The sequence below is a fragment of the Cynoglossus semilaevis genome, chromosome 11 (genome assembly GCF_000523025.1).
Source record: "Cynoglossus semilaevis isolate Cse_v1.0 chromosome 11, Cse_v1.0, whole genome shotgun sequence".
Taxonomy (NCBI): Eukaryota; Metazoa; Chordata; class Actinopteri; order Pleuronectiformes; family Cynoglossidae; genus Cynoglossus; species Cynoglossus semilaevis.
The window spans coordinates 19,940,669-19,956,617 of NC_024317.1; the positions used below are offsets into that span (position 1 = coordinate 19,940,669).

The 15,949-nt window shown below is 43.9% G+C and overlaps 1 protein-coding gene and 1 long non-coding RNA gene across 2 annotated transcripts in view; one reads left to right on the forward strand and one right to left on the reverse strand.

The window, feature by feature from the left end:
- plekha6 (pleckstrin homology domain containing, family A member 6) overlaps positions 1 to 15,949 on the reverse strand; it is a gene marked incomplete at its 5' end in the record, with an annotated part of 48,185 nt that overhangs the window by 8,333 nt on the left and 23,903 nt on the right. Inside the window, 7 exons of the mRNA XM_025060495.1 lie at positions 665 to 736; positions 2,575 to 2,655; positions 2,920 to 2,973; positions 3,561 to 3,647; positions 4,683 to 5,169; positions 5,489 to 6,052; positions 6,638 to 6,819. Coding sequence (XP_024916263.1) covers positions 665 to 736; positions 2,575 to 2,655; positions 2,920 to 2,973; positions 3,561 to 3,647; positions 4,683 to 5,169; positions 5,489 to 6,052; positions 6,638 to 6,819 — 1,527 coding nt within the window. The remainder of the gene's footprint in view (positions 1 to 664; positions 737 to 2,574; positions 2,656 to 2,919; positions 2,974 to 3,560; positions 3,648 to 4,682; positions 5,170 to 5,488; positions 6,053 to 6,637; positions 6,820 to 15,949) is intronic.
- The window catches only part of LOC112487789 (uncharacterized), a 20,856-nt gene continuing 19,513 nt past the window's right edge, over positions 14,607 to 15,949 (forward strand). Inside the window, exon 1 of the long non-coding RNA XR_003051211.1 lies at positions 14,607 to 14,943. This is a non-coding gene — a long non-coding RNA (uncharacterized LOC112487789). The remainder of the gene's footprint in view (positions 14,944 to 15,949) is intronic.

The window sequence follows — 15,949 nt, forward strand, 5'->3', positions numbered from 1 at the left end:
AACCTTATACGTGCATGGGCAAAGTCTTTTGCACCACGTTACTGACTGAATATGAACGCTGTGTGAATTGGTAATGATATGGATTTTGTCCAAGTGTAGTGCTAGTATTTCGTTATTGTTGGTGTAAATATTTAGTCTACTGTGCCTCGAAGCCCACACGTCAACTCGTTGTTGTTGTTGTTACTCGCGGATCTTTCTACGGGATTGGTTTCCCCATTTCCTCTTGCTGTTCCCACGAAACGGAAGGCTTGGGGTGGCGTACGTCCATATTTTCATTGATCAGTGAGTACGCAAAGGTTTTTTTAAGTTAGCCCCAATGTGCGCGCAAACGACATGGTACCATGGTATCATGGTACCATGACACAGCACACAACCAAATGTGACCTCTCCATTTTACACTGTTTGTGTCTGTGGAAGAAGTTCTTCCTACATTCTGTTTGAACACCTGAATGTCACTCAGGATAGGTAGGGACTAGACTTCTTGGTTTAATAGATTCACACCCAACGTCTTTAGGCGCATATCGCTACCTGCTGTACTAGAGCGTGTAGTCACATGGTTTGACCAGTGGATGTCTGAGATAATGTGGCATACCCTGTACGCCGTGATGCTCGTATAAGTCAACCATATGTGTTTGTAATGTTCGTGCGGTGTTAAGAGCCTTACACTGGTTTCAATCTCATTCAATTTGAGTGTTGGATGTAACTCTCTACTGTACACATCATGGAACGGAGGCACCTGTAACACAGAGAGAAGAAAAAGTCATGACATCAGTGAGTGTGTGTGTACAGTGAGATACAACATGTAGGGTTGGGTGATAACACGTCTGAAATTATCCAAGATTCAGCTTCATTTTAAAATCTGAAATATACTCATTTATCTTCTTAACCAACCAGTATTACTCTCATTCTCTGAATTTTTTTTTTTTTGGTTAAAATTTGATTGAGAGTTACAACATGCAACAGTCATCCAAAAGTATCCCTTGGTTCAGTCCCAGTCAGTCTCGTAGGTGATGTTTTCTCTCTCAGTCTTCCTCTTTAAATCATCAGTAACAAAGTAACAGAGATTTCGGGTTACAAATTTAAATAAAAGGTGCATGGTTGTTGTTGTGCCTTTTAAGTTCTGAGAGCCCCAGGATGGATTTCAGTGAGGTTGACGGTCACCGAAACTCAACGGTACACGAGGTCACCCAACCCTATATGGTGTGTGAAATGACAGAAAGCAGGGGAGAAACCAAAGGTTCTCTCATTTTTACCTCTTCCGTCTTCTACTTCTAAACAATTAAAATCTTTCCACAGACGTTTACACAGAACACAGTAAGAAACATAAATGTAACCGTGACTCCTGGAACCAATCCCGACATCTTTACCACGTAAAGTGCCTTGAATTTGGTTCTAACTGAAGCTGTTCACAAAACAACCCCCTCCCCAGCCCCGGCCCCTCCAAAAAACAAAACAATTTGTTCTTGCACAGCTCTGTAGAGTCATCACTAGAACATTCACTGTATGTACACACAGACAGTTCTAACCATTTTGGTACCAGTACCGTCAGTATACACACACCACACACACCACACACAGCAGGCACACTGAACCAACACGCAATAACACGTTATATACAGGAAGAGCAATAAAATAATAACAGAAATAAAACTTTGAAAAGTACAGACTGTTCAAACAGTGCTAAAAACAAAGCAAAACAAAATTTACAGTGCAGTTTTGGCTCATAATTAGGGTTTTTGTAAAGGGGGGTTGGTCTGTGGGGGTGGTGGGGGCTGATAAAAAAAAGTTTCCTTTTTTTTTTCTTTTTCTTCATTTTGCATGAATTGTTATTTCTATCCAGTTCTCCAGAAGGTGGCACCTTAAGCAACCACAACCCTTGTCAAGAGGCTGTATATCATGATCAAACGTGATGCAGTACTGAGTCTATCTGTGCCGTACACTTTACTAATATGTATACGTTAGAGCATATGTGTCAAACTCAAGGTCCGGGGGCCAAATGCGGCCCACTAAGCCATTTTGTGTCGCCCGCGGGAGCTTAACCTGAGAAATTAAAAGTTTTTGTATTACATCTTTTCTTAATGGATTATCTTTAAGTAAATTTGAATGAAATTGAATGAAGTAAAATAAGCACATTTTTTTAACTATGTCCCACTGCAGCCTGGTACCAAATGACCAATGGACCGGTACTGGTCCGCGGACTGGGCGTTGGGGACCCCTAATCTATACAGTCTTCCAGTTACAACCGGCCCTTCAAGTGGAACTGTATTGCTGATGTGGCCCCCGGTGAAAATGAGTTTGACACCCCTGCGTTAGAGTGTGCCGTGCTGTAGTAAAGGTACAATATGTCGAGGTGTCATTTGTCATTTGAACCTCCATGGACCCTCACAGACACATGATCTACTGTCCACAAAATATGTAAATAATAGTTCTGTGACAGTAGGGCGCTCATGCAACACCGGGACTAGAGAGAGGCAGGTCTTCCAGGCCTCATGGGGTTTTACATTGACCCTAGAGTAGAGCAGCTGTGAAGCCTGCCTCCCTGCCTCCCTCCCTGCCTCCCTGCTGCTCTCTTACTTGGACACACAGCTTTGCTGATGAGGATGAACGCTTCACCATGCGGCTGACCATACCGTCTAGGTGGCTTCTGCCCAGTACCTGAAGATTCAGCTCAGGTTATAGACACCAGACAACAACCTGATGTAAACTGCATGTTTCAAACAACATTGGAAATGTGTGAGAAGTCAAGAAAAAGAAGAAGAAGAAGAAGTAGTGAGAAGTAGTTTAGATACGGACCAGGAGATCTAGGGGTTAGCTGTAAGACCAGGACAAACAGACGAGGTGAAAGGAAACAGTAGGACAGTGGACGTGACATAGATGAGACACGTGTGCGTGTGTGTATTTGTGTGTATGTGTGTGTACCTGTTGGTCTAGATAATCCAGATTGCGTTGGAGTTGAAGGTCTAATATGTCCTCCTTAGCCAAGCAGCAGCCACAGCAGCACACACACACACACACACGTCAAACAGACATAACAGAGACACAAACGCACACACACACACACACACATTAAACAGACAACAGATAACAGAGACACAAAAAGACAAAGACAACACACACACATGGACAGAATATTTTCAGACGGGACAGCAGCAAAGAAGGGCAAAGCACTGTTGCTAATCTGCTAATACAACTACAGTCCGACGGTACTGTTCACTGTCCAACAGTACCGTTTGCTGTCCTACAGTACCGTTTGCTGTCCTACAGTACCTACAGAGGTCTTTCACCAGGCCTGACTTTTTCCGAATTATCTAATTAAAATAACAGTAAACAAAAATACTACTTGTACATAAGTATTCTCAGACTGTCCTCAACATTTTGTTGAAGCATCTTTGACAGTGTTACAACAAAGAGTCAAGATACAGAGGGTTAGAGTGGATGGACGCAGGACGGAGGACGTAGGACAGAGGACACACAACAGTGAAGCTACACATATACCACGACACTATGTGTATGTTTTGTGTGTGTGTGTGTGTGTACTAGAGCTCCTGTGAGGCACGTACCATTTTACTGTGGATGGAGGGGGAAACGGGGTAGTTATGGTGGTATAATCCTTGGCTTAGGGACCTCCTATCCCCAGGGTAATCATACTACAGGAGGGAGGAAAGGTCATGGACGGGATTAGGACAGAAAAGGAGGGAGGGGTGGAGATAAAAGAGGAATTAAAGTTATTAGGGTGAAGGAAGGCGACTGACAGGGCTGGTACTGTTTTACGTGAACATGCGCATGAGGGTAAAAACTATCCAGGATCTATGCAAGGATATTTAGAACACATGCTTGACCTCGTGTTGTGTTATGTAAGGTTGGGAGATGGTACAAACATGCAGTACAAATTAGGAAAAATATTAATAATAATGTGTAAGAAGAATCGGGTATCTGCGTGGTGACATTTACGCTATCAACGTCCCCCTAGTGGTGACACACTTCCTGGGTCCTCTGTCTGTCAATCAATCTTGTTTTAAATATTTAGTCTCACTTCAGTCAAACCAATTACTGAATACTGACATGTTCTGGAATGTAGGACCAACAAGTCTTATTTAGGGATGTCTGATTTTGACTATTTGCCAAAATCTGATATGTCGATATTGTCCAAACACTTGGTGGCCCTCGCCCTAAATTGAAATACTATTGAGTGCCTGGTAATATTTACTTATTTATTCATAAAAGCCACTGTATGAGTTGCTGGCACCAACATTCTGCATACAATCCCCTGATTATCAAAATAGAGTAATAAAATGAGCTACAATGCTGCCATCTAGTGACTGGAGACTTGTTTATCGTTCATAATGTTATGTGTTCTTGTGTTATGAAGTAACTGAGAGTTAATGAGTTAACAGTTATGGGAGGGACATTAAACCATTTGTATAGCAGTCATCATATCGCAAAACCCAGGCATGGCGTTATCCGATTTTCATTATCAGAGGAAAAACAGATAACTATATTAAGAGATATTACATAATTATGCTAATATCGGTTGGCCAGTATTATCGGACATCCCTAGTATTGTTTACTAAAACATACAACAATGAAAAATAATCATTGAGATCTAATGTTGGGTCAGAGTGACAATGCGGGGTTAATTAGCATTCGTGTCCGATTAGCATCAAAAAGTGTCGTCCCCTTACCTTGGGTGAGCTGAGGGACCTCCTCATGCTGTAGATGGATGGATCAGCATAGATAACATCCTCCCGCATCCGCCCCTGATAACGATCGAAGCGCGCTGACAGCGACCGAGCCGGGGACATAAAGCCAGGGGGCACCGGTGAGTAGGGCCCCCCCGATGATGAGGAAGGCGACCTGGGCACAGACCTGGAGCGGGGCTGGATGGAAAGACGCCGCATGGATGCTTCCATTCCACCATAGTACTGTGGCCCCCACGAGTCCCTGGGCATCGGGGGTCCATACAGGTGGGGGGGTCCATCCCTCAGGGAATGGCGCTTCTCCTCCATAGCCCAGCGTTGGTCGTAGCCCCCCACAGCAGAGATGGTGCAGATGCTTTCAGGTCTCCCCCCTGGTGCGTACAGCGGGTACTCATCCATATACGGGGGGCCACCAGGGTAGGGACAGTAGTCAGCAGAGATGCCTCTGTTTACTGTGTAGTATCGAGATGGACTGAAGTGACAGAGAAATGTAGAGAAAGAGTTGAGTATCAGAAAAGTGTCGTTTAAGGTCTTTGACATGGAGTTGAGGTGTCTGACGTGCAGTTTAAAGGAAGCATTTTGTAATAGTTTCAGTAACCTACTAATAGTCAGTGAAAATATTTATTTTGTGTTATTATAATATAAATATAATGGTAATGTGGTCCGCTAATGCTATGGCCCAAATGATCACTCCAAATATTGCTCCCAATGCATTCCCTATTTTTAAGAACCAGTTTCAAACAGAACCAGCCGGCCTCTGCCTCGTGTCCCTCTCCACTCCCCCGCCCCACCTGTTGATGTCCTCCTGTGAAGCCACGCCCCTCCTCTCATTGACCCACTGCTGTAGCTGGAACATGGAGCTCTTCCTCTGGGCCACCTTCTCTGGAACTATCCTGTTTCCAGGGCCTCTCCTCAGAACCACATTCTCCTGCTGCTCCCTCCTCCTCTCACCCTCCGGGTGCCCCGGTGTTCCTCGAGCTGCGCCTTGACCCCTGTGCGGTAGATGTTGCTTGTTGTTGCTGATGTGTGGTGCATTGTTGGAAGGGATGTGGTTGCCCCACCCGTTTGGATGATGATTTGCGTGAGAACCATGACCAGGAGCGGTTCCACCTCCTTCGTCTTCACCTTTCCCTCCACCTTCCCCTCGCCTTCTCTCACTGTTTTTGCCCTGCAGGTCAGAAGAGGGCGTAGAAGGCGTAGGCGTCTCTAGACTGTCCGCTCCATTAGTCTTTGAATGTGTGGACAAGTTGTTTTCAGTTTCACTGTGCGTCTGGGCGGTTGAACTCTTCTCCGAGTCTGATGGTTTGGTCACCATGGTTTGGTTTGACTCCACCGTAGTGTCCGAGGAGTTGGTTCTAAGAACGGAGAAAATTCAAAAAACCGTAGTGTCCGAGGAGTTGGTTCTAAAGAGTGAGAATGGAGAAAAATCAAAAGTTATTGTCCACAGTTTGGTCAAGAATCAGCACTGGGGGAAAATGTTCCCTAATCTGAGATTTAACTTTGGGAAAAACGGTAAAACCAGATACAGAGACCTCTAGTGTTTCAATGACTTTAGTATGCACAACATGTAAAATCATTTAGAGACTGATTTTTTTTTGACCTCTTATTTTTAATAAACCTGAATTAAACAGATAGATGGACTCCAAATATTCATGGAAAACGGTTCAAAAGTTCAAAAAACAAACCAACAACAACATGATTTGGCCATTTTATTATAAAGACCTCAGATATGGAGAGGAAAATGTTATTGTTTATAGAAGCCACGACTGCAAGGATCAATCTCATTTCTCAGTAGACATGACAAACAGAAACTTTCTAAACAAGCCTCTAAACCAGAAGCACAGTTATCTATATATTCAAGTCACTGATAATAAGTCAATCTTAGTAAACTGAACGGTAAATAAATCAGAGATATATGAGGGTCATCCATATGTTCTCACCTGTGTGTTGGCAGAAGTTCCACCTGTGCAGCCTCACTCATGGCTGCGATCCACTCCTCCTGCTCGTCATGGCGGTCTGTGCTGAAGAAGTATGTCCTGGTCCCGGCGTGTTCCGCCTGCATACAGAAAACAGAGGAGTTCCTCAGGTCACCGTCCTCACCCTCCTTCTCCTCCAGCCACACCTGCAGAGGGAGACAAAATACAGAGGCAGAAAGTAAGTCACAGAGTCGTTGTCTGTATTAGTTAGTATGGCAGTTACTATGTTTTAGGTACATTATTTTTTTACTGCAAACCCAAAATAAGCAGGTGATAAAGCGGAGATGAGGTCCTTGTAACAAAAGCTAAGAGTTGACTATTAGCAGCGTCCATGCAAATGCTTCTTCATGCTGATCTGCAGCACATTCACAGCACGTGTGTCAACTGTTGAGCCACACTGCTGCACGTGAATACATGTTTACGCTAACATGTATTCACACTGCTGTACGTGAATACATGTTTACGCTAACATGTATTCACACTGCTGTACGTGAATACATGTTTACGCTAACATGTATTCACACTGCTGCACGTGAATACATGTTTACGCTAACATGTATTCACACTGCTGCACGTGAATACATGTTTACGCTAACATGTATTCACACTGCTGTACGTGAATACATGTTTACGGTAACATGCAGACATGAGACAAGTCAGGCAGCGTCAAGATAATGCATGCCGTTAAAGAAATCAGGACCTACTTGACCTTTGAGCCCACCAAGAGCCAGTGGTGGGGGGGTCAGGAGAACTCAGGGAGGGTGGGGGCAGGGCGACAAAGAACAGACAAAAAAAAACATTTCATTTTTCTGGTTAGTTTTATATTTGCTAACTTTCCGACTTCTCACAGTACATGTAAGATGAATAAATAAATAATCATAAAAATATTTAGTATGACTAATTATACGGATTATTTTCATTGTAAGTCTAGGCCGTTTCAAATGTTCACCACAAGAGGGCAGCAGAATCACAACCATCATCCCACAGAAACATTCACTCATTTCTTTAGGCAGTACAAGAGGCGTTCAAAGGCCATATTCAGGTCAGTTCTTACTGACGTAATTGCATGAGAAAAAAAAGTTTTTTGTTCAAAGGCCATATTCAGGTCAGTTCTCCTTACTGACGTAATCGCATGAGAAAAAAAAAGTTTTTTAAAAAAATAATGAAAATAAACGATGTTAACACTTTTGCTTCAACATCCTTAAAAACAGAATTACAAAAATAAAAGATTGAGTGCTATTAAATTCTGGAAATAATTTCGTTTCACAGACATTTACACACCGTAGTGATATTAGACGATAATGTAAAAAAAATAAGCAAAACGGTCAAATTAATAACAACACCCTCCCACTCATGTAGTGTGTGTTTGCATGTGTGTGTGAGAGAGATAGAGAGAGAGAGGTGAGTGAAATAGGTTAGTGATGACAAAAAAAACAACAGGAAGTGATGTCACTGAGTCACTTCCTTCCACGGTGGAGCACAGTGAAGCTCCGCCTTGAAAATTGACGCAAGCCGATGTGATAGGCTGATGTGGCTGTATCGTAAGTGACAACAGTAACCTGGCAACAGAGGAGGAGCTTGGTGAAGTGCAGTGTGTTTGTGTGTGTGTGCGTGCGTGCTCGCTCCTCTCCTTCATTGTCCTTCCTTTGTTTATTTTGAAATCCTGTGTCAAAAATGAAGTAACATGAAGTAAAATAGTAAATAATATTAATTTATTTAATTTAAATTAAATACCAACGCACAGTTAATATATACTAATGAAACCATAACATAATGATTTAATTCCATTGCATTCTAACTATATACTAACCATATCTACATTCTGTATTCTGTATGTCCCTGTTAATTCCTTGTACACACAGAGTGCACTCTGGTGTCACTGTGTGTGTGTCCACGCGTGTCTTTGTGTGTGTTCGTCCACTTTGCCAAGTCCAACCTCCAGGACGTTCTGTCAATGCAGCCATTCACTGTGAGACAGCAGCAGTCAGTGTGATCCATTGAATCTATTGAAAAGCTTCTCACACTGCTCACACACAGTTTCCACTGTGGTGTGGGACCACATATGACCAAACACGGCACCACAACAATCACACACACACACGCATACAGACCTGTTGCCTACAACGTACGCACACTTTTTAGCCTCCATTAATGGTGTAAATGACTTGTTCTAAGTGGCTCATCGGCTGTTTGACAGCCTCTGAAAATGACAATCAAGGCAGTGAATGAACCGCAAAGAAGCCTTAATTAAGAGCATATGTTTTTATGTTAATGCACCAGAACAAAGTGACTTTTTAATCTTATGATCATACTGGAGGCTTCTCCCTGTCTGTGTATGAAGGTGTGAATAGCTGTTTTACTCTACGATGGAGTGGAGATCTTCTCAGGCTGTAACCTTGCTCTCACCTGAAGTCTTTAGTTAGTTAGACCCCAGCTCTAACTGGGACAGCCGAAGGAAATGACTATCATGCCTTGTCCCCCAGTGTCCTGGAAGCTTAAGTGGTGGATGGAAGGGTGGTTAAGAAGATGGATGGGTAGATTGCTGGATGACTGGAAGGTTGGATTGTTGGATAAGTGAATGGATGAGTAGATGGATGGATTTTTGGATGAGTGGATGGATGGATTGTTGGATGAGTAGATGGGTGGATTGTTGGATAAGTAGATGGATCTGTGGATGGATGGATTGTTGGATGTGTGGATGGATTGTTGGATAAGTGAATGGATGAGTGGATGGATGGATGGATTGTTGGATGGATGGATTGTTGGATGAGTAGATGGGTGGATAGATTGTTGGATGGGTGGATGGATTGTTAGATAAATGGATGGGTGGATTGTTGGATGAATAAATGGATGGGTTGTTGGATAAGTGGATGGATAGATGGATTGTTAGATGGTTGGATGAAAGGATAGGCTCCCTTTCTCCTTTGTCACTTCTAGAGTCTCTGAACAGACAGAATAAAGTTCCAGGGACAACAGTTAAAACCATAAACTGAACCCAGGTGAGAATAGTAATACTTGGCGCCCCCAAGGGGCAGCCCATTGCAGCAGATCTGCTGTTAACACAATCATTTCCCAAGTGTGGGATCGATAAAGATCAAATGATTTTTTATTATTATTTCTGTTTCCTGTCTCGTTGACTAGTAGCACTGTCCTCTCAAACAGAGGCACCAGGTGGACACCTGGGGAAAGTAGACCACCAGCCCTGGAGGGTTGATCACTGGTCTTTTCATTGTCAGCTGATAGTTCTGTGGAACTGTTTACTGACAGAAGAGTGAGTTCAAGTTCCACAGAGCAGAGACACAAACACACCCATCTGTGTAACCTTATCACTCTGCCTGTAGAGTCACATACACACACATACACTCCAACAGCCACAGGTCATGGACAGAAATCAAAACCGTTGGGGTAATAGGAAAAGTGGGAAATATTCAACCATTGAACGTTAGCTAACGTGTGGCTCCGACAGCAGTGACACGCAGCGAGATACTTTTGAGAGATTAACGTAGTCACAGTCAGCAGCCAGGAAACAACAGTCAGGACAGATCCTGACAAACGCTGCCTCTTGCCCGAGGCCACACCTCAACACTCAGGTTGTTCAACAGGTTCTGACATCTGAGTGAAGACGTCTCTTCCGAGGGACAGAGGTTCTCACGTGTCGACAAACTGCTCAGCATGCTAGGGCCGGATTCTTCGGCCCTAGCATATATTCGGCCCTAGCAAATATTCGATATATTTCCGACGAACAGAAACTTTGCTTAAGGAAAGTTGCCCCCTCCTCTTCCCCTCTGACATACACCTGCATAAATCTAGCGCTGGTCTTGATGGGCTCTGATAAGGAGTTGTTTTTGTTTTGTGGGAACAGTGTTGTGGGAGTCACTGTAAAGCAGCAGACGCCATACACAGCACCAGTCTATGTGGGTGGGCTCTGTGTTGGCCCCACTCATGAGACGACTGTAACCCCACTTATCTTTGTCAGCTGAGATTCCAGTCTGAAGCCCCGGTTACTGCAGCGACTGCTTCCACCATCTCATGGTTCACCTCAGGCAAAGAAAGACAAACTAATGCATTTACCAAAGACTAGAGAATCTTAATGACCAGGAATTCACTTGGCAGGAAGTTAATGACAGGAAGTCACTGGGCAAGTAGTTTCTGACCAGGAAGTCACTGGGCATGAAGTTTCTGACCAGGAATTGACTTGGCAGGAAGTTTATGACCAGGAAGTCACTGGGCAAGTTTCTGACCGGGAAGTCACTGGACAGGAAGTTTCTGACCAGGAAGTCACTGGGCAAGAAGTTTCTGACCAGGAATTGACTTGGCAGGAAGTTTATGACCAGGAAGTCACTGGGCAGGAAGTTTCTGACTAGGAAGTCACTGGGCAGGAAGTTTCTGACCAGGAAGTCACTGGGCAGGTAGTTTCTGACCAAGAAGTTTCTGACCAGGAAGTCACTGAGCAGGAAGTTTCTAACCAGGAATTCACTGGACAGGAAGTTTATGACCAGGAGGTCACTGGGCAAGTAGTTTCTGACCAAGGAATTTCTGATCAGGAAGTCACTGGGCAGGAGGTTTATGACCAGGAAGTCACTGGGCAGGTAGTTTCTGACCAGGAAGTCACTGGGCAGGAAGTTTCTGACTAGCAAGTCATTGGGCAGGAGGTTTCTGATCAGAAAGTCAATGGACGGGAAGTTTCTGACCAGGAAGTCACTGGGCAGGAAGTTTCTGACCAGGAAGTCACTGGGCAGGTAGTTTCTGACCAAGAAGTTTCTGACCAGGAAGTCACTGAGCAGGAAGTTTCTAACCAGGAATTCACTGGACAGGAAGTTTATGACCAGGAGGTCACTGAGCAGGAAGTCATTAGGCAGGAAATCAAAGAGTAGGATGTCAATGAGCAGGAAGGTGTTTCTGACCAAGGAATTTCTGATCAGGAAGTCACTGGGCAGGAAGTTTCTGACCAGGAAGTCACTGGGCAGGTAGTTTCTGACCAGGAAGTCACTGGGCAGGAAGTTTGTGACCAGGAAGTCACTACAGAAATTCAATGAGCAGGAAGTCACCAACCAGGAAGTCACTGGGCAAGTAGTTTCTGACCAGGAAGTCACTGTGCAGGATGTTTCTAACCAGTAATTCATTGTACAGGAAGTTTGTGACCAGGAAGTTTCTGACCAGGAAGTCACTGGGCAGGAAGTTTCTAAACAGGAATTTATTGGACAGGAAGTTTTTGACCAGGAAGTCACTGGGCAGGAGATTTCTGACCAGGAATTGACTTGGCAGGAAGTTTCTAACCAGGAATTCACTGTACAGGAAGTTTCTGACCAGGAAGTTTCTGACCAGGAAGTCAATGGACAGGAAGTTCATGACCAGGAAGTCACTGGGCAGGTAGTTCATGACCAGGAAGTCACTGGGCAGGTATTTCTGACTAGGAGGTCACTGAGCAGGAAGTCACTAGGCAGGAAATCAAAGAGTAGGATGTGAATAAGTAGGAAGTTGCTAACAAGTCACTATGTGGAAGTTAATGAACAGAAAGTCAATGAGCAGGAAGTCACCGACCAGGAAGTCACCGACTGAGTAAGTCAAACTGTTTCGTGACTTATCTCTCGGTTACCTCAATTGGCTTCCATCCTTATTTGTCCTTCCTGTTTACTTGACAAAAACAGTCCGGGTATGACTTTAACCCCGTTCAATTTTTTGTCGGTTTTGTTTGTTGAATTGTGTGATCATTTTTTTGTCTGTGTCATCATTGTCATTTAGCCCCTCAGAACCTCCGGTTTAGTTTTTCATAAGAGGATCCTTGACTGTGAAGTGTTTTCTTAAAAACGATAAGTGGATGGAATTAAAACTGATTCTAGTCCTTCTAAACCAGTCCAGTTTACCAGGTTCATCCAGTCCATGACTAAGATGAAGAACACGACTGAGGCTCGGCTTAAGTCAGTACTCACACCTACTGTATGTGGTGCAGAGAAGACAGGTCCTTCACAGACTGTCTGTTGTTGTTGATGACAACGTTCTGAAATGCTTCTGTGCGTCGCCTGGTTTTGTACTACATAAAGACATGGTTCCTTTAATCACTGCTCTGAGGTCTGTACTTAGACAACACTGATCCAGATCAAGAAACCACAGAGAACATGCTCCTGACACAACACCATACAACCTCGGAGGCAGCGGTCTCATCCAGAGACACATCAGCATCTAGACCAGGAGGGCCTTATACCAGGCTCAGTCAGAAAGTCCTCAGACAGGGGTTAATGATTAAAACCAGTTCAGACTGATCTCTGTGTCTCCAGCATCTTAGACTTAGTTTGAAAGCAGACGTCACATTTTTGCTGTGATTTAGACGACATTTGATCGACGTTTTTCTTCAGACATCAACAGACCGACTGTGTGTGGCTCAGTTTCAGTCCCACTTGTCCTATATTTAAGTTGTTTTGCAACGCAATGATGAAACTGTTTTGGGTTAGACGTGCTGGGACGTGCATTTCACCTCGCCAACGCCCTGAGGTTACCTGTTCAAGAACGCAAGAACATGAGGTGCCCACCGAAGAAACACACACCACGTCCTAACTGGGCAGTAAAAGGTCAAAATCTTGACCATCAGTGCAAATTTCTACCACATAGAGATAGCTGGACACGTTATTGATCCCAAAGGGAAATTACGGAAAGATCCGCCACCTGGGTGAAAACCAGGAATCCTAACCGCTAGCCCATATGGGACAGGTCTACCTGACAACTCAGTAGGCGTCTTATGGCCACCATGTGTTTGAGTGACATGTCCAGCGTCATCTACTCTAACATCATCGTCATCGTCTGTCGCTTTGTTTTATCGTGAGAGGCGTCCCACAGTTAGTCTTCGAACATTGTAGGAGAAGAGCGCGGTACTTTGGAGTTTATGAACTCGGTCCAAACGCAAAAAAAAATAGCAACAATAGCTATGATGTTTTTTTTTAAACGTGACCAGTACATGTGATGTGCAACCTTGTCATGTTGCTAAGAGTACACTCGTGTACTCGGGACTGAGGGACTGAGTGTCCACTGTCAACAAGCTGCAGCCATGGCACTGAATATATTTGCTCTCTCTATCTTTACTGCGTGTGTGATGGAGCTATTCTTGTGGTTTTGTCTGTGTGTGTGTGTGTGTACATTTCTGACACACTGGGTACATGCAGTGGACTTTAATCCAGCACTTGCATGGAAAACATGAGAAAAGTACTGCATGTTCTGAGATCAGACAGGACTACAGCTAATGATAAACACCGACCGCAGTTGGGGGCACGGAGGAGGAGTGATAAGAGACCAGCGTGTGTGTGTGTGTGTTTTAAAGTAATGCAGTTAGAAATTTTCCGTCTTGATTGGCGTAAAGTTCTTCTCGTTGTTCGGCCGTCACACTGCCTCAGGACCTCCGTTCACTCGTACGGTATCTCCTGTAACTGTCAACAAACTAGAACTGTTGGTATGGAAACGACCGATAATGTCTATAATTTGAGTTTTTAATTTCAAGAGCAGGGCTTGACAGATCAACAGGACTCGTCCAACCTTTGCCTGTTATCAAACGCAGGGTCCACGAATGTTATCAGCTCTTTTAAAACTTGGTTTACAACCGCAGTGTCCCAATGGGTGATCCTGGTGGATCAACATTGCGGTGCAGGTAGATAGTGATTGAAGGTTACGACATCTGCCCTTTTTCTCTTAAGTTTCTCTCAAACCAATCCATTGACCGACTGATACAGACTGACGTTCACAGATACGGTCCTGAATATTCATCTTTTTTCTCCTGTTCTACCATCTGTTTGTTTTTAAATTAGCTCGTCCAGGACTGAGGTCCTCGGAGGCACCTGACTCATGAGACGCACAAACCCCGGCAGGTGTAGCTGGTAGAGCGTGACGAGCATCTGCGCAAGTGGGTCTGAAAATGTTGACAGTGTTTTTTTTTTTTGTTTTTTTTGTTTTAAGCTGTAGGGTTGTAGGAGGCTAAACCCTTAGATCGCATAAAGCTAGTCCAATGCATTCTGGCCTATTTAAGAACGTACCACAGTGCTAAGACATTAGTGTAACACGGCTGTTTCACAGTTTGGGTCTAGTAGGGATGTATCGATGCGTCGTGAGTCAGTTAAAAATCGTCAAAATATTCGAGACAATTACCAGCGGTTTAAGGCGTAAAGGAGTAGGCTGCGTTATCTCAAAAAGTCACTGGTCATACCATGAGAGTACACACTCCAGTACAATAGGTGGCAGTATGCACCTAAAAACGTTGATTGTGATGCGTTATTAAACCAAGACGTCAGGTCCCTACGTAGCCTAAGTAACAGTCAGGTGGTTGAACCGAACGCGGAAAGATCTTTAAAGGTCACCAACAGTGTTTTACAGTGTTACTGTTTTTTTTTTTAGATTTTTATGATGTTGACAGTTAGTAATGTAAATAAGACCAGTTTTCCTTTTAAGAGGAGGAAACGCATGATGTTTTTGTGAAAATTTTGTGAAAATTTGAATTTTTTTGCATCCTGTTATTTATGTTATTTAAGAGAACACTTTCAGTTCATGAAGCACACAAGGCCATTTCTGGTATTACCAACATTGATAATGGTATTATTATCAATGTTGTTGTTGCATAGTTTCTACAGATAAGAGATCAGTGTATTTGGTCATTATCTGTTTTTTTAAAAATCATGATGAAATCGTATCGTGAACAAAACATTGTGAATCATATCTTATCGTAACTTGAGTGTACCGTCCCTAGTGTTCAGTGTAGATTGGATTACGAAGATGTGAGAGGAGACAAACTGATACGGTCAGTAGCTAGTAGAGGATTAACACCAAAACTACCAAACATTGAAGCCTAGCTCCACCCCACCCCACCCCCCGTGTCAAACTAAATCACTCCACCCTGGGCTCTGATAGGGTCGGGAGCCTTCTGTCCCCATGGGGCTCCTGCACAGTCATAAATAAAATTGTGTAACTCAGCCGCAGAGCCAGTCAACCTCAATCAGTCAAACAGCACACACCCCCACGGCTAAGACACAGCCATGCATCCAAGACACACGTTCAGACTTCAGCGAAGGCTGGAGATTACACAACGAATACTCTGCCAGCACCAGGGCAGGACATCTGTGAGGAGCAGGAGATCTGTGAGGAGAGTTCTGCTAAAAACCCAATCCTTCCTTTGGTTCTATTGTTGATGTTTTTAGCCTTGATCTGCAGATTAGCTGATTGGTCTCTTCATAGATGTAAAATTAGAACGTCAACTGTTATGATTGTTTCTTAAGCCAGGGTTTAGGAACCGACTGGAGCAGT